This window comes from Trichoplusia ni, chromosome 3, assembly GCF_003590095.1.
Source record: "Trichoplusia ni isolate ovarian cell line Hi5 chromosome 3, tn1, whole genome shotgun sequence".
Taxonomy (NCBI): domain Eukaryota; kingdom Metazoa; phylum Arthropoda; class Insecta; order Lepidoptera; family Noctuidae; genus Trichoplusia; species Trichoplusia ni.
The window spans coordinates 536,054-561,002 of NC_039480.1; the positions used below are offsets into that span (position 1 = coordinate 536,054).

At 34.5% G+C, this 24,949-nt stretch overlaps 2 protein-coding genes and 1 long non-coding RNA gene across 6 annotated transcripts in view; all 3 read right to left on the minus strand.

The window, feature by feature from the left end:
- Window positions 1-227: 227 nt before the first annotated feature.
- LOC113508791 lies at window positions 228-1,160 on the minus strand. The gene is made up of 3 exons (XR_003402048.1): window positions 1,058-1,160; window positions 481-672; window positions 228-266 (listed from the first exon to the last, which is right to left on the minus strand). It is a non-coding gene; the product is annotated as an uncharacterized LOC113508791 (long non-coding RNA).
- Window positions 1,161-9,080: 7,920 nt separating this feature from the next.
- LOC113508793 (tumor protein p63-regulated gene 1-like protein) lies at window positions 9,081-15,123 on the minus strand. 2 transcript variants are annotated; one of them, XM_026891905.1, is made up of 6 exons: window positions 14,794-15,123; window positions 14,373-14,589; window positions 13,780-13,956; window positions 13,228-13,368; window positions 11,653-11,786; window positions 9,081-11,390 (listed from the first exon to the last, which is right to left on the minus strand). In XM_026891905.1, exons 1-6 carry the CDS (start codon window positions 14,993-14,995, stop codon window positions 11,188-11,190), a joined length of 1,074 nt encoding a protein of 357 aa, XP_026747706.1. In that variant the 5' UTR covers window positions 14,996-15,123; the 3' UTR covers window positions 9,081-11,187. The 2 variants fall into 2 exon arrangements, with proteins under 2 accessions (XP_026747706.1, XP_026747707.1); XM_026891906.1 differs by lacking the exon at window positions 13,228-13,368 and having other exon boundaries at window positions 14,794-15,121.
- A 530-nt stretch (window positions 15,124-15,653) lies between these two features.
- LOC113508792 overlaps window positions 15,654-24,949 on the minus strand; it is a 36,951-nt gene continuing 27,655 nt past the window's right edge. Inside the window, exons 2-11 of one of the 3 annotated variants that reach the window (XM_026891901.1) lie at window positions 20,320-20,385; window positions 19,985-20,123; window positions 19,001-19,131; window positions 18,648-18,757; window positions 18,292-18,437; window positions 17,926-18,133; window positions 17,720-17,761; window positions 17,582-17,632; window positions 16,869-16,985; window positions 15,654-16,571 (exon numbers count right to left, since the gene is read on the minus strand). In XM_026891901.1, coding sequence (XP_026747702.1) covers window positions 16,454-16,571; window positions 16,869-16,985; window positions 17,582-17,632; window positions 17,720-17,761; window positions 17,926-18,133; window positions 18,292-18,437; window positions 18,648-18,757; window positions 19,001-19,131; window positions 19,985-20,123; window positions 20,320-20,385 — 1,128 coding nt within the window. In that variant the 3' untranslated portion in view covers window positions 15,654-16,453. Of the gene's footprint in view, window positions 16,572-16,868; window positions 16,986-17,581; window positions 17,633-17,719; window positions 17,762-17,925; window positions 18,134-18,291; window positions 18,438-18,647; window positions 18,758-19,000; window positions 19,132-19,984; window positions 20,124-20,319; window positions 20,658-24,949 lie in introns of those variants that run through there. The other 2 variants (XM_026891902.1, XM_026891903.1) reach the window with 2 other exon arrangements.

Below are 24,949 nucleotides of genomic sequence, written 5' to 3' on the forward strand. Positions count from 1 at the left end.
GTGGTCCGTCCTGCGTCCCAGCCCATGCGACTGCAGGTCCTCTATGCTGTGCACGCTGTGTGTCCCGTGCGTGCTCTCCGTCATGCCGCTCTGGCTCTCACTAGATATGCGCCGCCTTCCATGTGACTCACTTGTATATTCCGTGTAGGTGTAAGTCTAAAAAGGAAATTTGTTAAAAGAAGGCGAGAGGTAATGTAAAGAGTTGACATTGAGAGGTACTTACGCTATGTATGTGTGACTGCCTGGTGTGATGACTACGATTTCAGCTGTAAAAGAAAGTTAACATGGGTTTTTTTTTAATGAAGCTCTCCTTATTGACAGTTTAACAAGTCATGATTACTTTTTCCGATTTAAACTTGTAAAAGACAAGAGACATTTGGCGTCCTCTACATAAGTGGGTCTTACAAAAAAAAAACATGGAATTTTACTAGCAAACAAACTAGCAACAGTTTCTAGGGAAAATGTGAGAGGAATACTTACGGAAAACGCAGTTAGGTATAGGCTGTGGTTGGAAGACGCCGGTGTCGTAGCGGCAGGTGTAGAGCGCGGCGGGCGGCGAGCTGTACGTGGCGCCGGGCGGGCACGACAGCGCGCAGCTGGACGACTCGCTGTCGCCCGCGCAATTGTACGCGCCGTTGAAGGCGAGCTTGCGGATATCGCATACGCTTACCGCTACAAACAAACATAGTTACCAACAACAAGTCGAGTATATTCAGTGCTGGTGGACAAGCTAATCTGTTGAGATCGGAAATTACACGAATATTTTAAATTATTCAAATCGGGTGAATGGGAAATTAGAGGCAGGTGTTGACTCAGCCCGAACATCCAAATGAGCAATTTTATGGTAAAAACCGTAAGTTTGTAGTAAGGGTTTTTGAAGCCAAAACAATAATTATGTATATCTCGGTTTCAATATGTAATTTTAAGGTGTGTGTTTTAAGGATGTGTAAATTCCACTTAGTTAATTATACTTTCAAGTGGAACCCAAAAATTACCAGCCAAAACTTTATAGCAGGGGTTGATTTTGAGATAAAATATTTCAGATTTCATGACTTACAGTACTGGCACTGTGGTCCTCTATAGTCAGCTGGGCACTCGCAGGTATTAACAGCTAAGCAGACGCCACCATTAGTGCAGGGCGGGCTGCACTCCGGCTCGCAGTCGGGATGGTGGAGAAGTCAGCTCGCGTCGGCTGCCACTGTCCGTCCATACACCGCATGTTGGCTACCGTGGACCCGTCGATGAACTTGTGACCCTCCATGCAGGTTATCGTGCATGTTCTGCCCGGTAACATTAGCAGGTTAATAACAAATGAGGAAATAATTAAAAGGTGAAAGAAAGGAAAATGGTAAGACAGAAATGGAACAAGAACTGTAAATGGATAAATAATCACTCAGGTGTTTGTACCACTTTTTGGGCTTAGTTTGTTTAATTTTGAATGATAAATAAAAATTCTAAAGAGTGGGTTTTACTTGTCGAAGAATTTCGATTAAATACCTAACCTGTATAAAATAAACAGAACACTAATTTCAAGGGTTTAGAACTACTGGATAACGGGTTATTAAGATAACATAATGTTAACGTACTCAGAGGAGCAGGTCCTCCTGGAGTTCATGGGCAGCGGTGGGTAGGAGAGGCAAGGCTTCTTCTCGAACTCGCAGAACTTGCCGTGGAAGTTGGCCGGACACTGGCACATGTTCGTGTCCACGCATATGCCCATGTTCTTGCAGGCAGGCTCGCATTTCGCTGGTGTAAGTTAAATATACAATGAATGGGTAATATAATCTAAGTATTATGACTTTTTTTTTAAATTTTACCAAAGTTACCTCGAAACTTAGGTACATACTAACCATACTAGCGTTAACATTTTCATAATAAACATAACATAATTCCAAAAACAAACGTAGTTATACAGCGCCTTTTAATGACCGTTGCGATCTTAGACTATTCTGCGTAAATTTAACTGAGGTACCTAAGCTCAGAAAATATATAAAGCTTTTAAAACTACGTCCATCAATTTCAAAGTCTCCACCAAAAATATTTGAACACTTATGGGCACCTACTGATCATATCGCAAATGGGATACAGTCAAATCTCTATTTACTATGCCCAAAATTAAATGTCTTTTGGGCTGGACGGATTATTCATACCTTTTGATGTTACCATGCAGAACAAAACCCTGACCTGTAAACTGCATTACTACATAATGCATTATCACTGACATTGGCGTTAATTAGGTCGTAGTTATTTGCAATCAAACGGACGGGAGCAGCGCAAGCGCCGGCTTAGATTTGAGACGCTTCCGTTAGAGCCGATAGCGCGCCCACGCCGAGTGATAATCGTTTATACTTATTTACTTATTGTTTTTATTTTATCTTATCGACGCTATAATTAATTCTGGTTTTGTAAATCGTTCTTGCTTATGTTACTGATCAATTATTCTTAAGGGATTTTATCCTGTTGCGCCTTAATATATGATATTCGGTTTTTCAAAAAATCGAGTATGGAATAACAGTAAATACTTACGCATGAATGGCTGGTTGGCACTGTTGTGGAATTCATAATAGTTGGGCCTGAAATATACAATTTATTTGTTTGAATGATAGGGTATAACAAAAATTATATATTAACATTCTTTTTTTAATAAACAATTTGTTAGATAAAATAATATATTCTGGTTATCAATTTACACATATCTGACGCAAAACATAATTTAAGCAATGAAATATAAGTTCGTATCAGTTTCTAAAAATTGATAATGTGAGGATGTGTTAATACTCATAGGGGTTACCCTAGCTTAGCGGTTGTTATCGGGCTTGACAAAAAATATAATTTGATACCTAATATTAGAACAAGCAAATTGGTTTATTGCCATTCAAACCTTAAAGCCGTATTTACGTCCAGGCCAAGTTGTAATTTACGACAACACATTTGAGTGTCGAAATCCAATATCCATTCAATCATCAATACAATCAATACATACAATACGGAAATTGTAAATAGCGGAATACTGAGATACTGAGATACGAAGAACGATATAATGAGAAAGCGGGGTATGTAGCGCAACGGATAGACGAAAGATTTGGAAATTAGCTTTGCTAATACAAGAACTTTGGTTTTTTGGGTTCTGCACCGGATCCGTTATCTGTTAGTCCGTCTGTCACCAGACCGTGATAGCTATGTAATGCCGTAACATATTATTTATTTCGGTTGCCGCTACCACAACACAATAAATAAAATTGAGATTAAGCAACAGTTGGAACGGTCATAAGTTTGTTGGATGTTGAATTTATGACGGGCACTTGAACGAATTTTTATCTCTTGCTACAAAATAGAGAGGATTTCAACGGTTTTGTTCAGGACGCCATGAAATTGGTTTGTCGTAAATTACCGCCAGTAGGTATCTACCTAAATGGCGCAATTGCAGTGAAGACTAACTAGTAGATAAGTCAAAAGTCGAATAAAGCAAAAGAAAACTTTAAAAATACTTACGCGTTACCAGTGTTGGAGTACCAAGTTTTGGTCTCGGAGTATTTTGACTTGGTACCAGAATACGCATTCTTCGTACCAGGAGATCCTGCTGGACTTCGACCATACGCGGACTTCGTCCCACTATATGCTGTTTTCGTCCCACTTGGTGCGGTTTTCGTCCCACTGTATGCAGATTTTGTTCCACCGTACCGGTTGCTTCCATATCTTTGGTTCTTTAGGTAAGGCGGTACGTATTCCGGTGCTTGTACGTCGGATTGTCTGAAATACGCTTTAAGAATTAAAATAATCATAAAAGGAATAGGTTCCTACACAATGTTTATATCACCTAGATGATTGCTACTACTAGATAGGTACAATTTAACCACAGGACCATAACGACATACAAATAATTTTATTTATGTACACCTAATCCATAGCTAATGTGAACAGTTATAAGTACTACGTCATCGAATGCACCTTCTCAACATTATTCGGAGTCCTCTAAGAAAGAAGGTGCTTATATCGAATCTAACCTACGAAACTTACTGATTCTTCAAAGTTAATTACACTTACTTTACGACACTATCTTGTTCTAATGAACCAAATATATGTAATGAGTAATGTATCAAAGCTTAATATAGTATAAATATAATAACGATTAATACCTAAATATGCACTTAATTGCTATTTAAATAGATTGAGTTACAAAAATGTAAAATAAATAAAATCCTTAATACCTGTTGGTGTAAACTTACGGGCACTACAGAAAAAATAAATTGTTAAAAAAAAACTTTCGATGATAAAAAAAAATACAAAAAACTTAACTATTATTAAGACCATCGTAGAATATGTAAACATTCGCAATTTAAATTTTTGAATAACACTACACTGATCAAGTTTTTTTTTTAATTTGTTAGAGGCAACGGTGCTATAACATTGAACTCTAAATGAAAAACTGAAAACTTACCCATATTGATAGCTTGGAGACGGTGCCGGTATTCCATATCCAGCATTACTAAAATATATTGCTAATAATAAAATGAGCGCTTGAGTAACTAAATACATTTTTAATTTGCTAATTTATCCATTTATGGTTTTTTCTTATAATCAACAGTTGTCGTGTGCGAGTACACGAGCAAACTGACTCCAGAATGGTGAGCCGTACTATAATTTATTCAGTTTATATAACACAGGATACGCGGATATCATCCTTTGATAAATGAAAAATTATCTGTTGTAGGTACAGATTCGCCCAATAATAAAAGAGTGAAGAACTAGTTTAATGCTGAAAAAATGTGTATCAAAAATTATTATTTCAAAATATTATAGTCAGTTCAGACACAAAAATGATTTAAATTAAATACCATAACAGTTTTACATATAAAAAATAGAGTGTCTAAATATGCAAATAGTGAAAACCGCGAGAAAAATAAAATAAAAAGGCGCCAATCAAGTTCCAAACTTTCATTTCAAAAATTCACGCAGATAATTAATTTTCATATTTACGTGTAATATTAGTGTCTAAAATCAATATGCCTAAAAAACGAAATAACGCTTGGTCTCGCCAAAAGAAGCAGGTACGTCTAATTAATACAAAAATATGTAAACAAAAAAAAAGAAAACTTTTGCATTAAAACTTTTTAGCTAAACTTTTTCGTAGAGGACAATCTTTGGAGCCTCGTCACGCATACTTTTTTTGTATTTTAAGTGACGAACTGAACTTATTCGAACACTCTAGGCATATTTTATGTTCAGACGCAATATATATAAGTAACTATTTAAAAGGCAAGCAATAATGTAATTAAAACGTCATCACATTATTAAAGGTCACAGTACCGTAGTGTTTACAAATTATTTAATTGCTCCTTTCGACATGCAGGCGATATAGCTGATAAGGATTGTGAGTTTCAACGTCTTTAGGAATCATTAAAAACGGAATCCAATAATATATGGTTATGAAATTGCCAATAGGAAATGAGCCCGCTTACAATGAATTAATTGAGTAACTTTTTAACTCTGGCGTTACGGAAGCGAGACGCCGTTATGAGCAGTGTAGTGCGCTGTTTCGTTCGCTTAAGAGCAGGTATCTGTTAGATCCAGATTAAAAAAAATCTCTTTAATTCCAGAAACAAATAATAACTTCGAGATTAATGGAAATAAGCCTGAAAGTAGATGAATACGTGTATAACTGTAAGCCTATATCCAATACTGAAGCAGAGCAGTTTATTAAGGAGGTCGAATCTTACAAAGTATCTTGCAATCGCGACGACCGCTCATTGCAGGTACGGTTTGAAATAGAATGAATCGATCGCAATATTCTGTAACTTCGTGAATTGATAACATCATGTACCTACCTCAAATCTATATAAGAGTAATGGGGACGAAAATTAAATGTCTGTATCGATCCCCTTTTTTGCTGTGTACTACGTCATTAGCGTTTTAGTGTAGGTGCATATAATACAATTAAGGGTAGGAGTATCTACACTTATTACCTGCACAAAGACACCTGGACTCAGAACAAGCCTTCGTGGATTTCACGAATGCTGGAGCTACGTGAGAATCGAACCCGCAACACACCGCGCACAGGGCATTTAGCATGGTGACACCTTGTGCTATTCAGTCATACTTATCAGTTACTAAAAAACTATCACAAGAAGGGATAAGGGATTAAGGGGATAACTTCGACAACCGTCTTTAGTAAGTGCCTTAAATAAGTGCTGATGTAAGTACCTACGACATTTATCTACTCTATTTGGGCTACGTATAGAGTAAAATAAATGCTTAGATATATTTAGAATGGCCCTTTAGACATAGGACATGGGATGTGACCTACAGCCCACAAGCGCCAGTGCTTCCGAACGGAAACTCAGGGGCGTACACTATCTGCGATCTTCCAGGAATTCTATATGCAAATAAAATTTTCCTCTTCATTTTATAGCTAAATGTTTATCCACTACAATTATTAATATTGAGTTTTGTGGAATTTCGATATACATTTTTACACTATCTACTATTTTTTACGACACTAGCTACACAACTCTACATGAACGTTTTTGTTTTGGTAAACAAAAACGTTTTATTTTTAGTTGCATGGATAAGACAGCAGAAACTAAGATGACCGTTTTACCTGCCTAGAGCTTGATGTCTCTTCCTTGCTGTAATTTATATTTTCAATTTATTCACTGACGTAAATTTCAGGTTATCGAGAAACTGACTCGTTGCATGAAAGCAATCATACTAGAGCATCGTGAAGAAGCTGACAGTGACAATATGAACTCTAATATCTGTCACCTGCAAAATTACCGACCACCTTCAGTGTCCCCAGTTTACTCAATGTGCGAAGAGGATCTAACTCATTTTTCCCAAGCTGATACAATAGCGAATACAAAAGACGCAAATGAAGTCGATGAGATTATTGATCTCTGCATAGATGATGATGAGAACGATAGCGGTAAGACCGCTGCAGTGGATTTTATTCGACCACCTCCCGTTACTGTTGAAGTAGATATACAAAGAGCTGTTTCTAATCTATCTCTGCAAGAACTCCCTGCTTCAGAACAGCCAGATACTTGTTCTCAAAGTATCCTTAATAATTTTGTAACCAATGAGCATATTGAACAGAACCTGACAAATGTATCAGACGAAGCTACACCGATTTATTTGATAGTAAATGTTGATAAAAACGGGAAATCAACTTATGCAAAGAGCACATTACAGAATACGGAACCAAGTAAAATAATCAAAAAGCCTCTCATAATACGACCTAATACAATGATTAAAGCAAAATCCAGTAGTACCACCATGTCACAAAATATCAATACTAAAAGTTTGGAAGATATAACAGCAAAACTTAAAATTGATTGTCGAGTATTAAAACCAACAAATCATATTGTATTACGTCAGGATAGTAACAAACAAGCTCACGTCTCATACCCTGGTTCTACTAAAACCATAGTCCACCAAGAAATGCCCGTGATTGAATCTAATAAATTTTCTGTAGAAACATCGAAAGCAAACGCACAATTGTATCCTCATGAAACAAAGAAAAAACTCAACAAATACCAAAATGGTAATACAAGTAACATTAAACAAAAAACTGCAAAACCAAAAAAGAAAAGAGCTCCACGTAAGAAGAAAAACGTTGACACAAAAGAAAATGAAGCTAAAAGTCGCCAACCAAAAAAAATGTCTACCCAGAAATCCAAACTACCCCCTTCTGAATCTGACACAAACAGTTTTAATTATTTGCCAAATACAAATACCAAAATACCAATTTATAACGATCAAGTTATAAATGATCTGTCATGGATGGAAAATATACGTTTTGTGAGGGAAATAGGAGTTGAAGAAAACGATCAGTCACTCACCTTGGAAGAATCCTTTTGGGACAATTATCATTTGCCTGCCAATTGGACTGATAGCGAATTCTTGTAGACTTCAGAATAGAATAACTATGTAACCACAAATATATAGTATTTGTTATAGAAACGTTTTTGTTCGTTGCCCTTTACTTTTTATAATAAAAAATAGCAGCATTCAATACAATTACTAGCATAATTCTGTTTTATTTAATACATTCTTAAGTTTTCTTTTGCTTTTTAGGCTTTTCGCGAATACCATCTCGATAGTACAGGATACAAAAATAAACTTCTATTCATTTTTACACAAAGGTTTTATTGGAATGAAACATCGTTTATGATTGAAATATTTAATAGTTCAAGATAAAGACAAACTTCAACGACATGACTCCAAATAAATAGAAAACACAGCAACATATTATATTAGATATAGTAATTATTTACTATTATAACAACTTCTCTTTAAATAAACACTTCTCACACAATATGTTTATAATTTATGTAATTTTGTATTTAATAATTATCTATTACGTGTCAAGTTAATTTGTTATCAATTTGATTCTCACATAGAAAATTATTGAGATATTTAAATATTGAGCAAACATGGAATGTAATTATTGTTTAACAAATTAAATTGAAACGTTTGTGATTAAATCACTATTTTAAATTAATTTTCTATGCTTATTGTTACAAAATAATATTATAGTAGGCCTGTTAAATATTAATTAAAAGTAAAATTAATTATATCTAATATTGGTGCTATTCCTTTTTCACTTTTTTTAGCGTTATGTTCTAATAGGAATCAGATTATTTGTTTTCTTTTTCTATTTTTAACAACTGGCTACACGTTTTAAAATGAAATTTTGCATTCTGACAACCTTTGTTATTATTAGAATGTATTTTGATCACATAATTAAATAATTTGCTAGTCTACATAATATTTATACAAAGCGCCAAAGAAGTTGAACAATATTATTTTTATTCAAAAGTAGTTAATATTTAATTTCCAATATGATTCTGACTTAGGATTTAGCATTTAAAATCAACTTTTAAGTCATGCACAAGGTCGTCGGTAGGCACAAGGCAATATTTGTAAATATGACTTTTCTTGACAACACACATTTGAACGTTATTTTTTAATGAGCTGACAACTATCATGTTGATGCTGCACTTAAATGCACGGGTGCACCACAATCAACTGTATTTATTAAAACTGTTAAAACAAATAAACTAGAAATCAAATTCAACAGATTCGTTACTATCTAAGAATATATTCTTCTAAATAACTAAAACTATCGTAAATACATTAAAAAATATACGAATTTATACTTCGTAACATTTATATACAACAACTATATATTACCACATAATTAAAGATTACCAACAAAATATACTCTAAAATATATATTTACATAAACCTTAATAACATAACAATGTAGGTAAGTAGCACGGAAACAATGGTGAACACCAATATGATTTACTAGTAAGAATTTTTATTGCCACTGGCAACACTTAAGATTAATCTGATTATTTAATTACAGTAAATAATTTAATCCCAAGTAGATATAATCTGCACCAAAATTAATAAGGTTTTTTTATAGAACCCACATAGAACTTAACTGTTACACCAAAATAATGACAAAACACAACAACAGGCAACGTTCTAATAAACGTATTTTACACTGGCACCAAAAAAACTTGTATATGACATGTTTTTTTACTTCAGCTGACTATTCTAGCCAAACTATTATGAAATGCAATGAAATCACTTTAGAATTATATGTTTACTTAATATAAATGCATTAATTTTAATATAAGTTATTTAGGTCACAATGTGTGGGAAATTTCTCAATTCATTATGTGTTCGTAATCTCACTATTGACCTCTGGAGATTTTTCCTGGCCAATAAAGACACCTCCAAAGATAATGGGCGGCCGCATGGCAAAATTTATAAATATTGTTAGAGATCTGTCGCTCCTTGTAAAACACTGGTACTTAGCTGAAACCGGTTGGACTGGTAGCCGACCCCAACATAGTTGGGAAAAGGCTAGGCCGATGATGATGTTAGAGATCTGTTCGATTTTGGTATCAGCTAAAAATACTAAACAATATATATAGCAATTAACACCCGAAGCCCACAATAGTGACAATTAACGCCATCGATAACAATTCCGCGAAACACTGGACAATGTTTGATAAACAAATGGAATTACAAACGTTTTACTGATGCAAAAGCTACCATATATTATTCAACAATCTCAACCACTCTATAATATTAAATATATTAACTTTATTGACGATTTTAAGCGGTTTATACAATATATTATAATTCCCATAATTTATCTTCTAACATTTAAATTAAAACGAAATGTTATTACTAGCCCACTAATGCTAAGAAACAGGAAAATCACACTAAATTTTCAAAGATTATCTAAATTATACTTGCTATGATCCTTGTGTGTTTATCAGCAAGTAAATTGATTGATATTAAAAGCCGCATTTATTAATTATTTCACTGGAATACCAGAAAAACCAGGGAGCAGGCATATGTTTAAAACACAAAAGGACTTGTTTGATTTAATTCATAACTTTTATACCAATGTAGTGAATTCATATTCTAAACGGAAACAACACTCAGCTGAATCTCTAGTGATTAATATTTAGACGTTTTTCTCAACTATCAAATTACTTGTGATACAAAACTGCCTATTTTCAATATACTTGCCCATAAAGTTCAACATAAGTCGACTAGCGCCTTCTACAATATTCTGCTAACTATTTTAGCCACCTAACGGACCTGAAGGCCTTTGGCAAAAAGTATATGAATCTCACGAAAGGAGTACGTGAACGATAATTATTTATTATTGTAATAAGGCTTATAACATATAAATATATAACAATAGTTTTAAGTACTTGAAAGCTGAAACCCGGTTATACGTACAAGAGCATAAGATGTTCAAAGTAATAATATAATGGTACATCTCATTAAGATAGGAGCAATTACCTTAAAAATATAATTTTTTTAACGTAACATAGAATAAGAATAAGAATCTTTATTTGCAGAGACACGGTACATAAATATCAATACACCACCAAGAGTTGAAGGCAAACGCAAGCTGAAATCCACATAGTAATTTACACGCCGACAAATAGCAACACAGATTTCACGAACATCAAAACTCCAAAATAGTGACATCTATGAAAATAACCGCAATTCCATCGAGATACTTCACCTAATCAGTTTGTATACATAACAAAGTTCCAGCCTTTGGTCTATCTAACGATAACTAATCTCCGTTAAGAATTCATAATACAGGTCCAGTTTTCAAGTAATTCCTTATACCATACATAGGTACATCTAGAAGCTGAACTTCCCTCTGACCTTGAAGAAGCCCATGCCGGCCTTGTTGTGTAGCAGTGACGTCACGCCGACGTAGCTCTGGATGACGATGGGCGAGTGGTGTATGCAGCACGCGGACGACGGCATGTGCTCTATGGCCCTTTGCAGCTTTACAGCAAACGTCTCCATGTCGTAGGTAGATTTCTCTTCTGCTGTGCCCTCTGAAAAGTAAATATTTAAAACGGAGGAATGTGCACTAAAACAATCAGCTGACATCTGTCTCTCTTCTCATTTTGGTGTAAAAACCTTTAGGGATATTTAAACGAAATAAAAATGAAAAATATTTTATAGTTTTACGAATAAGACACTAGAGGTAGTGGTATATTAAAAATTAAGTATTTGAGTAATTTCCAACTATCTTCAATCTAATTGACTCCATTGAGACGATCTCTCATGAACCCCAGCATGCTGTAATTTACTTACCTTTATGCCAGAAGATGGGATGCGAGGCGAATGTGATGAAAGGCACATCTTGGCTGAAGGGGTTCCACACAGTCTTCAGCGGCAGCGGCTCACCCTTGTTCCACATCAGGCGCACGCCACGCAAGTGACGCTCTCTGCCAACATCATGAAAAATAAGTATCGGATATTCTTATGAAGCATTGTATGAGAGAGGGGTAAAACAAAAGCATCAACTAATACTTATAAATTGAAAACTAAAATACTCATAGTATTAGCTAAAAAATAAATCACAGGTAACTATAATATAAATGTTACTATTACTTATCAAGGGAAAGTGTTTGTAATTTTCGTATTTATACATACAGTAAATACGCACAGTATATACATAAGTGGGTACTTTAGTAGTTTTTATAATAAATAGGTAACCCAAGAGTTAAATAAGTTTATTCCGCTGTATGGAAGAATAAGTGTAAATAACCATGCACTTGAAAAGAGAAATAATAATATCACATTACGAAGAATTATTATTGAATGTGGAGAGTGATTCATGAGGTGAGCCCATTATTTTATTAAATAACGTTACTTTGTAAAAGTGTTTCTGAATTTATGTGAAAATTATCAGAAAAACTTATTAATTAATGATGTGATTACGAACACCATTTAGTTATCATCATATTATATAATAACAATTGAATTTTTTGGAGGAACATAATATGAAAAACAAAGAAGATAAGTTTTATACCTATAGACATAACTTAGTATCTAATATATACATAGGTTTAATTAGTTATACAACATAAAAAGCTGTACTAACTACAATGCCTAATTTTACAAAAATGACTAAATAATAACAAAAAACCACTAGAAAAGACTATGTATAAATTACTTACAGACCAAAAAAAAAGAGATCTTACTACTGGGAGTACTACAACAATTTAAAAGTAGCTGCAAAAAGGTTAAATTCGATAGTATTCTAGAAATTCTGTATTGTAAATAATGCATTTGTAAAATATAGTCTTTGGTTAAGTGATTACATGATACGGAGTCTGCACTTACCTTCCTCAATGCTTATCAATAAGTACCAAAGTATGTATATTAATATATATTCCTTTAGTTAGCTAGTTAAATTATCTAGAAGTGGATGTAGACAGGCTGAATGCTAACTTAAAGATACTCCAAAATCCACAACTTTTCCTTTTCCCGCAAGTGGTTTGAAATACTAGATAATTTCTCAAAATCCAAATTTGTCACAGATTTCGGTGGACCTACCACCCCGAAAAAAAAAGACTTCTTTGGATGTAAAAGCAAGAAGCCGCTTTAAACCGTAAACGTGTTTTGACATTTCTACAGTGAGAGCCCCAGCCCAATTGAAAATATTAGATCAACTAAAACTAAGTATCTTAGCTCAATGCCCAAGAGCCAACTCGTTGCAAGAATCGGAAACAGGGATCCTCAATCATATAAGACATTTCTCATTAATTAAAAATAATGTGTCTACATCCACAAACACTAAAGTATATAACCAAGCGAGGTATATAAAACTAAACCATAAGAAGCTAGCAACATGTATGTGTATCCTACAGCAACTGAAAGTACCTAGGTTCAAAATACTTGGGATCGAACAGTCTACTGGTCTGATGTTCGTCTGGCTCCTCGTGTGACGGCCGCCGGCACAGGCGGTCTATCACGCAATCCTTCACGACCGTCGTCACTCCTGACGCGATCCCGTTTAGACGACTGTGATACGTAATATGGTAATAACATGGAAGTCAAAAGGTCTTGGTTTTGAGTTTGACATATATTATACTTATATACTTAATATAAATATATAGATGTAATGTTGTGGCTCCTGTGAAAACCCAAATCCTACTTCATCAAATAACTATTTGACATTCTGATTGTATTTGTGTGTGAGCAATTAATTAATAAAAAAATTAAACACCATTTTAACTAACATTTGGCATAACTGGATAAGATAAAGTTATGTTTTGAATTCATTATATTATTTTTTTGCTAAGCAAAAAAAAACTCAATTATATTTTGAAATCTAAAACCTGACTGGTAGCCTGTCAATTATTTTTTTATGATTATAAATTCGGTATTATTATCACTTGGATATTTTATGTTACTATTTAGTTATAAACTCACGGAACCAATGATGACGGAGGGTATACAAGTTCTCCGATGACAATGGTGTCCAGGTCATCTAGGTATGTCTTCTTAAAGTCCAACTGTTTCATAGCAATGAAATCATATTTGATTGTCATCACCAGCCTTGATGTAAGAAGTACAATCCTCTCCTTTTCATTATCCCATAAAGTTATCCTGGAAAAAAATGTAAATTTAAATCCATTATTTGTTAAATATTTAATGTTTTTGAATGGCCTGCCCGTCTAGTGGTAAGTGGCCCTGACTACTATACTCAGGGTTGTAGGTGTGGTACCTGACAGGACTAATGTTTGTGTGACAAACACAATTATTTTTCTGTCTATGTATGTATTAAGTAGGTTTATCAGCTGTCTAGTTCTTGTAATATTATTTATATGTAAAATTAGAGTAAGGTATTGCGAACAAGTATTAAACACAAAATAAATGTAATACTGACAACTTATGAATCAATATTATTAAATACAATATTTGTTTTGTCATAGCTAAGTGCTAAGATAACAACTTTGTAATGTTACTGATCCTAATCAATAACAAAATCTTTTTGGACATAAAGAAAGACAACTTCATCTTACTCTGTCAACAGCCAGGATCCCAAGTACTCTCCATCTTCAGGAAACAATAGAACTGTGATGCACTCCTGTATAGCAGTGTCCACTACTCCCTTGCGGTAAGTAAAGAAGTCTTTGATGTTCTCCTTGTCAAAGGGCACATCATAACGAGGGAACACTGCCTGGATGTCCGTGGCTGGCGCCGCCGCTGCGGCATTCTGTTGCTCTTCTGTTCTTGCATCTAAATATTCAATACATTATTTAGTGTGATGCCAAGGCTATGAACATGTAGCAACAACCTTGCATAATTAAGTAATGGATTAGTTTTATACATATAAACAAATGTTTGTTACGATGGAGGCAGTTATAGACTTATTTCGTCCTCTATAAATATAATTTAATATGTTAAGTGCTTAACTTTTATTTATAGTAAAATTAGGTTTACCGGCAAAAGATGATGTGGAGGATGTTAATGAATCAGCACCAGATAACACCGAGGGATTAGCGTTAGACGGGGCTTTTCTTTTTGCAGCTACATCCGTAATATTGTTACGAGTATTTTCCGAACTCTCAGGTACTATATTATCAGCCGACAACTGTAAGGTTCCGCCGCGGAACTCCAAATCCTCGTCCAACAGATCACTCATTGTGTATTAATGTAGTATTATTGATATCAACCGCTGTTTAGTGTTTTTCTCCGGAAATTATTAGCTCTCACTCTGCGTAAATAAAATAATCGACCGACTGATAAGCGACGTCAATGTCAATTGCGTTTCGTTTTACCGCAAACCGCCGCAGTGCAAGTCATGGGCTAAAATTTTCAATCATGTTTTAAATAAAATTATTTCATTACTTCACGTATTGATGTTGTTATTTGTAGGTAGCTTACTTTTTTAATTTAATGTACAAAATGCCCACTTTAATATTGCGTCATGAAATTTAAAGCACAAACAAAACGATCTTCAAATGGAGGCAAAACGAAGGTCATTAAAATGGCGGGTAATTTTAACAGATCTGAAATGGTAGGATAGTCACTTAGAAAATTGTGGGGCTGTAGGTAATAAATTCATTAATTTTTAGACTACCGTCAGAAATACAGGTATGTTACTAAGTGCTTAACTACAGCTAAGGCTTTTGTGGAACTTGATAAACACAATACTAGTACTAGGTTGTGGAAATAAAAGAGTGGTAATAAAATGGAATTTAAGAAGTGCTGATAAAACAAAGGCTACGTATATATTGAATTTGACTTCAATGACTTTAAAATAAGTAAAGTTGGGTAAGTAAAATAAAAGTGCAAACATAAATTTTCACTTACGAGCGCTTTATTGTACAAAAAAATTAAGCTAAAAACAAATGGTATTCTAAATAACTATGAAGGTACTTATTATTATTTCTGGCACAGACAATATATTCAAGTAATATGGCAATTTTATTGTAATCCTGTTTTTATGATGTAACTACCTACCTACTATGACAAAAGTTACATAATATCCTAAACTGTACAATATCATATTTAATCAATGTATATACATTTAAGTACATAAAGGAAGGAAGTACTTATACTTGTATACATAACATTATAAGCTATTTATAAATGTATGCAAAAAAATGAAATTAATATGACACTCGAAATCCACTTTGATCGAATCGGTTATAAATTTTGCTTTCTTCTTTTGCTAATTACTCCAGGCATCTAGCTACCCAACACTGCAAGTATTGTGGCAGTAGGTAATTGATACATTCTAGTAATCACTCAGCTGTCAAAACCGTTCTGACAAGTGTGGGATTATGCTTTTTATATAATGTTGAAACGCACACCTTACTTATAGTAAAAAAAAATACAAAATCTGACAGCATACAAACTAAAAGTTTTATATCAAAAAGGATGCTAAACTATTTTTTTTTTCTTTAATCTTGTATTTTAAATTAATTTTGTCTAAAACTTGTTTTACCAACTTCTAACTAATTACTTTTCTGCGAAACTCCACATATAAAGATATAGTGGTCGATCAAGTTGCATTCTTTTTTATTATCCTACCCCAAAAAAAAACAAAATATTTAAATTTTAAAAGAAGCATTATTATTTCTGTGACTTTAGAGCCCTAGTAACACTGGCACCGTTCAGCTGGACAGTGTGGTGGGTACACGATGCACTGATCCATACAGTACACGTCGGCTCCCTCACGGCCTTCCAGCTCTCCGACAGCATCGCACGTTTGTCTAGAATAACCAAAAACATTGATTCTTGAGTTTGGGCAAAAAGGAAACATTGAGTGCAGTTTCGACTTTCGATTGAGTAAAATGGTGATATGAGCCTTTAGTAAAGTTCAGTACAATCTATAGAAAAAAAAATGAAAGACTATTTGTTTCAGAACTAGCTTTAACTATCTAATAGCAGTAGACTTTTTTACTGAATTATCCCTCTAAGCATTATCCAAAAGCTTGGTACAGAATTAAAATATTAGAAAAGTTTATACATTTCAAAATAAAATTAAAATAACAAGTAGATATACTTACGGACAAGTACACAAATCTTCAGGACAGTTAGGCGGGTACCGCAGACAGTTGGTCTGGCACCAGCTCAGCATACCAGGGAGTCTTCTGTACGTCTTAGTCGGCACACAAACTTGGTCTCTGGAAATTATGTTCAATAGATCAGAGTTCGCTTAAACTGTTGCTCACCTCCAATTGTATTTACAAACAAAACCAACATAACACTTTTGTAAATCCTAACAAAAACACTTTTAGATTAAACCTATTCAATTGTAACTACCATTTTGTCATGCATGAAGCAAGAAGTTCTATTGTACTACGGCACATATACAGCGCATTTACTCAATCAAATATTAACGGCACAGTTGTCCTCGACTCAACTTCAGTAGATTACTGTCTCCTGAAAAAAATACTACGGAAATCGCTTTTATAGGGTCTACGAATCAAGCAACTAAATAGTATGTATATGGGCATTCTTAAGGGTTTCTGTACAGTAAAAGGTCAGGTTAGTCACAACTAATACCTTTATACAGCTGTTCACATTATACAGTTCTTAAGTTTACCAAGAAAAGGATTCGGGGTTGACAGCTTGTTAGTTACGACACTTTTGTACATTTTTTTTAATAACTAAACTACGAAACAACACAGAGTCAGGCGGGATGGAAAATTTATTCACAAAGACACCACCACGTCGTCAGCCAAAACCTTTAAACATTACAAGACGTGTCAAGTTATACCTAATAATTGGTGGAACAATTTCCTCCACTGATTCTGTATCAATATCGTTGCTGAAAGAAAACGTTCAACATTATAGTGCACGTTAATGACATAAACATGTAATTTGTACATCACACATACATATTTGTATATTTTACCTAATTACGTATGATTCCTTTCGGATATCCTTCAGTTTTCCGCTGAAATTCAAGCCATAAGATACATAGAGTTATATACTGTACTTATGTTACATAAATAGTTATAATCAGATATATAGAGGTACAAACATAAGGCATAAAGAACACGGATAGACACAATAAAGACAAATAATACAGAAGTTGAGTAAAATCGTAGCGTTTCCCACCTGACGACAAGAGGGTATACGTTTCTGGGCATGTTAAGGTCCCTGTAGTATAAGAGGAAGGGATAGTCCCTCCTGAGGTCTCCGGCGAAGATGGGCGGTAGACCACCAGTGCTGGTTACAACGCTGACGTCAGCGCAGTTCCTAAAGGTTTCTGAGCGACCGCAGCCAACCGCTTCAGTGCCGTTGGCACATATTCCCCACATATTTCCTGCGAAGAAACGTAATTGTAACATATTCAGTTTTAGTCTAAGCTATAAAAAAGCGTCTCTGATTTTTTTTGGAAATCCCTTCACCAGATTCAAAAAATAAAACAATATTGTTCAAAAGTAGTAGTAGTAAAGGAACTTGTTTGTTGGACATACTTACCGGTATAATAAGTCCATTGCAAAACACACTGCGTGCATGTCACGTAAGGCGGCAACCGCACTCTATACCTGAAGATTTCTTTCTTAGCAGTGTCCAGGGGAATAAGAAACCTGTCTTCTCTCGTCTCTGATATGTACAAAGGGAATCTGAAATTGTAGAAGCAAAAATGAACCTTGCGCTTTTTAGCGAACTGTTAGTTTGCGCCACAGATCCCTCCATAAAAGACTATTCAGAATTGAGATAACAACTCTACTTTAAAATGTTGTCACGGATAAAATTTAACCACCTTTATCAAAATTACTTTTGTAGAGCCTATTTATTCAATATCTCCTCCTCATTATCAATAGCTTACTAACCTGTCAAAGCAGTCCTGGGTGGCTTCTTGTTTCGGATTATTGTTGGGACACAGCTTCATGACGAAAGTTCCGAGATGGTTCGCTGTCAACTCCACTTCCACTTCAATTTCCTGTCAAATTTGATTAGGTGCCTACTATATGGATACATTCATGCAGCTATGCAGTTCTATAGGTAATTTTACGAAAGAATTTAAGCAGTTGTTTTGTAGTGCTGCAAAATCACAAGTCATTTTTAAACCGAGTGGATATTAAGTATTACTTCTAGCCCTGGACTCATTTAAGATAGGAGGAGTCTATTTTGTCGAGGCGCATTTCCCCTCCATCTAAAATGGTTAAGCTTAGGTAGTACTGACCTGTCCGACGCTGTAATGCCTGGTGACGATACCTTTGCCGTACATACCACCAGCTTCATGAGGTCGCGGCTCTGGGATGTGGTGCGCGTCACCACATACCCCACATCTGCCATTGTTCTGTTCCCACTGAACTGAAATTGCAAAAATCATTGATATAGTAGTCCAAATAACTTTGCAAGCGGTTTTCGAAAATAAGGTTAAAAAAGGAAAACTTCACTGCAAAACACATTCATAAATGAACAAAAAAGTCTGGGATGCGGTTCGACACCATTCACAATGGCCAATATCTTAACAAAATACATACAGAATCCGATCGTTGCGAACGTGACTCGCATTCACAATTTATTTGAAATTAACAAATAAAATAGACTTTCGACCTTGTAGGATTAACAGATAGGTCGTTGAACCTAATTTTCCGTAAGTACGTTGGCTCCTCGCATCATTAAAGAAATCAATAGACATTTAAAAATACGTTTGTGGTTAAGTATTATTATGCACGGATAATGCCCTCTACACGGATGTATCTAATAGGCTTGTAAAGAGTACAAACGTAATAGATTAAAAAAAAATTGCGACAACTGGATACTGCTGGCATATGTTGACGTGGACGTCTGAACTATAAACTTAACTATGGAACGGCTTTTTTATTTGTAAGTGCCGCTTCTATACATATTAACTTTATTAGCTTCACCGCCAATAATAGGTCCCGACAAAAACGACGAAAAAAATAGCCCGAAAAATGCGGAAGTCTTGTCGAATACTGAATTTACTCTCAATTAGCATATAAAAAGTAAATCAGGTTCGGGTACGCCTAGTAAAATACGACAAGAAACTTTACTTTTAAAATACGACCAAACCAGTCGGGTAACATAATATTCACACAAAAGATTACTTGAACAAAGTCCGTTAGGGTACAGGATACGACAGTGGGTAGGTACGTTAAAAATATGTTTTTATCGACTAATACATTTTCTGGCCATTCACCTGCATAACCTCCGCAGAAGAGCTCGTTGTCGTTATAGTTGACGGGGTTGGGGAAACCGAACCTCCACATGGAGTTGCGAGCTGGTGGGTCCATCAATCTTCCGTGTCCCTCGGCTCCTCGACGTGCACTGCCTAACATCTAGAAGAAGAGCAGTTAACTACTTACACATCTTTTCGAGCAATTGGGTTCCTAGTTTATTTGGTTCTGGGAAAAAAGTATGTCTAATTATATATTTTTTGGCCAAAACCATTTGAAGTCCAAATCTCACACAGAACGCACCCTATTAAGATTTTACAATAGGTTCTATTTTGAAGTATTTTTAGTTTCATTTTACCTGCAGTAGGAATATCCAGAATGTGAGAAATGACGTCCCACCCGATCTATGCCTTCTTAACTCCATCTGTAAACAAAAGAAAAATTACTCATAAAAATATCTTTGGGCCAGACTTCCCTATTACCTACACAAATGTTAAGTGCAGTGATACTACGTAAGCCAATGTAGATAACTTAATAATATGATCGAGATAGCTCTGAACGAAATGCCGTAAAGGTCCGCAAAGCAAATCTTTACAACTTCGTAACTTTCTACAACGATTCTCGGTTATTTCCTTTTTACAATATTTTAGTATCATTTAAGACCAGTTGACAATGACGACCACTGATATACAGTTACAAACACCTGCAAATACCGCTTTATATTTTAAAAGCCCGTTTATATGCAATGTGCAAGAATGCGACCAAGTTGTTCTCATCGTAAAATCGATAGAATTATTTTATAAAAAGATTTTTAAAAGAATACGGTATATCGCGAAACTTGATAGCGAACGTCCTGCGGACCATGGCATGGTGTTTTTGTAATAAAACATGATTTTATACCTTTCTGGCAACATTAGTGTCGCCTAAACGGGTGTGGCTGAGAGATAAAGACTAATTTATTTTTTTAGATATTTACAACCGTTCTCTGAATTCATTATGCCTTTCGCGATGATAAATTAAGAATTTTTAAAGATGATTTAGTTTTGTGTTTCGCCATTAATTTTGATTTATCGTTATTTTTTAGGCATTTTAAAAATATTTTTTTCGTATTATAGGTAAAATGGATAAACATATGAGTCGTATACGAGCCACTTTGATAAAGTGCAGGAATATCTTATTCTGACATAGGAATTTTTTCTATATTATGTAGTTTTTTGGCCTTTGGGATTCTGAAAAATACCAGATGACTTGAGATAAATTCCAGTTTGCGAAGTGACGAAGAACTAATACGTTTTACATTCTTCCACATATTTCACATGCAAGCTTTAACACGGCGAAGGATATCCAAAAATAAAATTCCCTTCCCATACAAAAGGTTTACACCACAAGTAAACTTCAGGTATTTACAAACCTCAAACAAATATCCTCAGAACAAGTAAGCAAAGAGGTCTGTAAATTTATAATACCGTAAAAAAATACTAAAACGCACATTAGGGACATCCGTAACGTGCTTAATAAAATTCGTTCCAAAAATACTTTGAATCTGTTCCCCTTCACCCTTAATGGTTTTTTCTCTCATTTATTCTCCTGAACCTGAGCAAAAAATAAGAAGAGAATACATGCCGAAACAGTCATCAAACGTTACTCATTTGGTTATTCGCAGGGTCACCTACCGCAAACTCATTTGCATAGAATGGATAATTGAAATGTGACCTCAACATCTTAATTCTATAACTAGATAAAGTAATTTTAGTTCTAAACCTCCTAAGTATAGGGTTTTTTTTCATTTGGCAGCGTCCGGAAGATGAGCGATATATGGATGGTGTCAAGTTATGAGAGTTGGAAGGTTAATTAGAAGTAATTTTGTAGTTTACTCTTTCTGCTCCAAGTTCATCAACACTCAGCTTCAAATACAGGGTATCTCGAGAAGTAATAACGACCGTTTACTCCGCGATACCGTACGTTTTTGCCGAGTCACCACTACGTTTTCGAGATATGCAACTTTTTCGGTGCTTTCAAGTGAACTCCGACTTGCATTTATAGGTTAGATTTGGATTTTAGATTCTACCCACACTGCCGTATTTAATTAGAAAAAGTATATGAAACTAGCTATTAAAGCAAATGTTGTTTTGCGATACGAAAGACTATCAGAGAATAAAAAAGTGGGACAAAATTTCATGATCAATCCATTTCGGAGGAGTTCAGTTACGTACACCGTGACACGAGAATTTTATACATTAGATTTCTGTATATGGTAGGTTAATTTAACACTCTTTTTAATATTTCTTTTACTTTTTTACGCAGCGAGAGCACAATACACATTATAAATAATACAACAAATTTACACACGGTAAAACTTGCCTTGAGCTTAAGCTTTACAGCAACGGATGTTTGTTTCAATTCGCTTTAAGCTTTTAACTACAACTACACACCAAGGTTAGGGGCGTTGACAGGCCACCATTGTTTGTAGGCGTGTAGGTCAAGATCCTTGCGGCCTTGACAGCTGTCTTAGATGCGCGTGCGCAATTATGCATGCGTGGTTTACTCATTATGTCAGCGCGATAGCGGGGTGGTGATTATCTGCTGATAACATTGTATACCTACTGAATTCAGCATATGTTATGGACATGAATTCTTGTAAAACGAGTTGAATGTGAATGAAGTGTGATAAGTTACTTGTAAAGAGAAACTTATATTAAGTTACACACAGATTCAGCAATAAAATTCAAGTATCAACACTCCTTAGCGATCGTAAGTACCTACCTACTTACAATGATTAAATTGAAAGCATAAGAAATAATATAGGTAATCTTAAAACATAATCGTTATGATTAAATGAAAATAGAATACGAGGGTAGATAAAGTTAATAAAGAAAATAAAATAACTAGTAGATGTTGCCGGCACAAAATTAACATTTCACTTTGGAAACCACTAATTTTCTTTTATAACTATATTGTAACGTCAACAAGTCTTTAAAATTAACTCTTGATCGGAGTAAGCTATTATGTTTAAAGCTTTGGCTCATTATGTTCACTGAAAGTGATGGCTCGTTGAAAGAAGGATTTGCATAATTACGGATACTGTCGACAAATGTCTCTTTCTTTTTCGGTTGTTGGCCTTAGCGAGTCATTTCAATAAGGTACCTCATGTGATGTCAGACTAAAATGTAACAAATACAATATAAGCATGGACACAAGATAACGAGGAGATTGTTGCAATTAATTGTCAGAATAATGTAGACTTAGGAATAAAATATAAACAAAAAAACCACGCGAAAAAAATTGTCCTATTTTGTCAGACACACCGCTATTGCCTTTAATTCCATACCAATATTCTCTCAAAACCCGCAGTAATTTTTTTACACGCATCCGAATCCTTCGTTTTTGTCAAATTAAAATTCACTTACTGTAATGTAGAGAGCGCTATTTATCATCATTTGGTCCGAGTTTATAAGGTTTTTATCACTTTGTCACTGCCTCTTGACATACAGGTTTCACGTAGTTCAAGTGCTTATTACTTAAATTAGCCGTGTCGTGTGAGAAGCCGCTCATTGAAAATAAGGTTCCTCGGGTATCTCATCATAAATTAATTATCAACCTGTTGAACGGTTAACTCGAGTGGACTTTAAATGAGCGCGAGATAAACGGAATGACGACTGTATAATGCATGAGAGAAAATTCATAGCTTTTAAATTTTTTGTTCTAAATGTTACCTATGAAAAAAGTCCCACTTTGAAGTATTTAATCCTTGTGTTGCGTCACAAACATTTTAGTCAAAACGTAAAACATTTTGTGTCTCCATCAAAGCTTATGATTTCTCTGTAGGTACTACACAGTAAAGAGGAAACAGAACACAACTTGAAATGCTTTTCAATGAAGCCAAATGACGTTTTGAAAATTGATGAGTGCTGAATGTGGAAAAGCTACATTTTTTTGTGACGTGGCTAAAAGGAATGTCATATTCGTACATTTTAGTATTTTCTATGAATGCTAGCAACGGTAGAAACATAACATGGCTACAGGAGCAATATTCCAGGATTCGAGAAATCGCTTCAAACATAGTTTGAGTAGAATTATAATGTCATTGCCATTCTGAATTATTGGTTTACCTTCAACTCGCTGTATGATTAAGATTTGTAGGTAATATAGGTATTGCATTTATAATGTTAATTTACTGCGATAAATACTATTCGGTAATTATAATGTCATTATTATTGAGATGTCAATTAACACATACTTTGACTTTATTCGGAGCATTTAAGAACTTTATTACCGTTAAAGTATTTTTAAAGCCCTGATTAAGATACAATTATAAAATAATTATTGTTTTTACCAACTAGCTAGTAAACAATTAATTTAAATAAGTGTATACTTACACTAACTTGCTTACAATATTACTAGTGCATTTTTCTGTTCATTTTTTTTCATTGCCTACATTTTTTTCAATTACATTCACATGTGACTTCTTAAAATTAAAAAAAAATGATAATGTCAAAATACTTTGCACTAAGTCTATGTCTAACTTTAAAGTTAACTTAATTATTTTCACAATTTTTGTTATTAATATTGTTTTCTAAGTATCGTTATAGTCGTTATAGATATTACAGGAAAGACAGAACTATAGATGTTAAGGATAAACTTAACAATTTACATTTACCTCAAAGAAATTCCAAGTAACAATGTTTCGATCGTTTTCAGCATAGGCATTTAAGCAATTTGACCTTAATCACTGAGTGAGGCTCAAACAAATGAGGATCACGAGCCAGCAATCCTTATTGTTTTAAATTATCGCTTCATATAAAATGTAATTGTGGTACATTTATCTTGAAGTACGACGGTACGCATTATGTCATTATAATAATTAGGTATTCGCGTACTTGTACTATTTAACTTGAAAATATGTATGTAGATACTTTTTGCTAACGTGTTTTTGGCATAGTTTGGGCTTAACACAGGCAGGAAAAGAAATAAAATCCATCAATAACAAG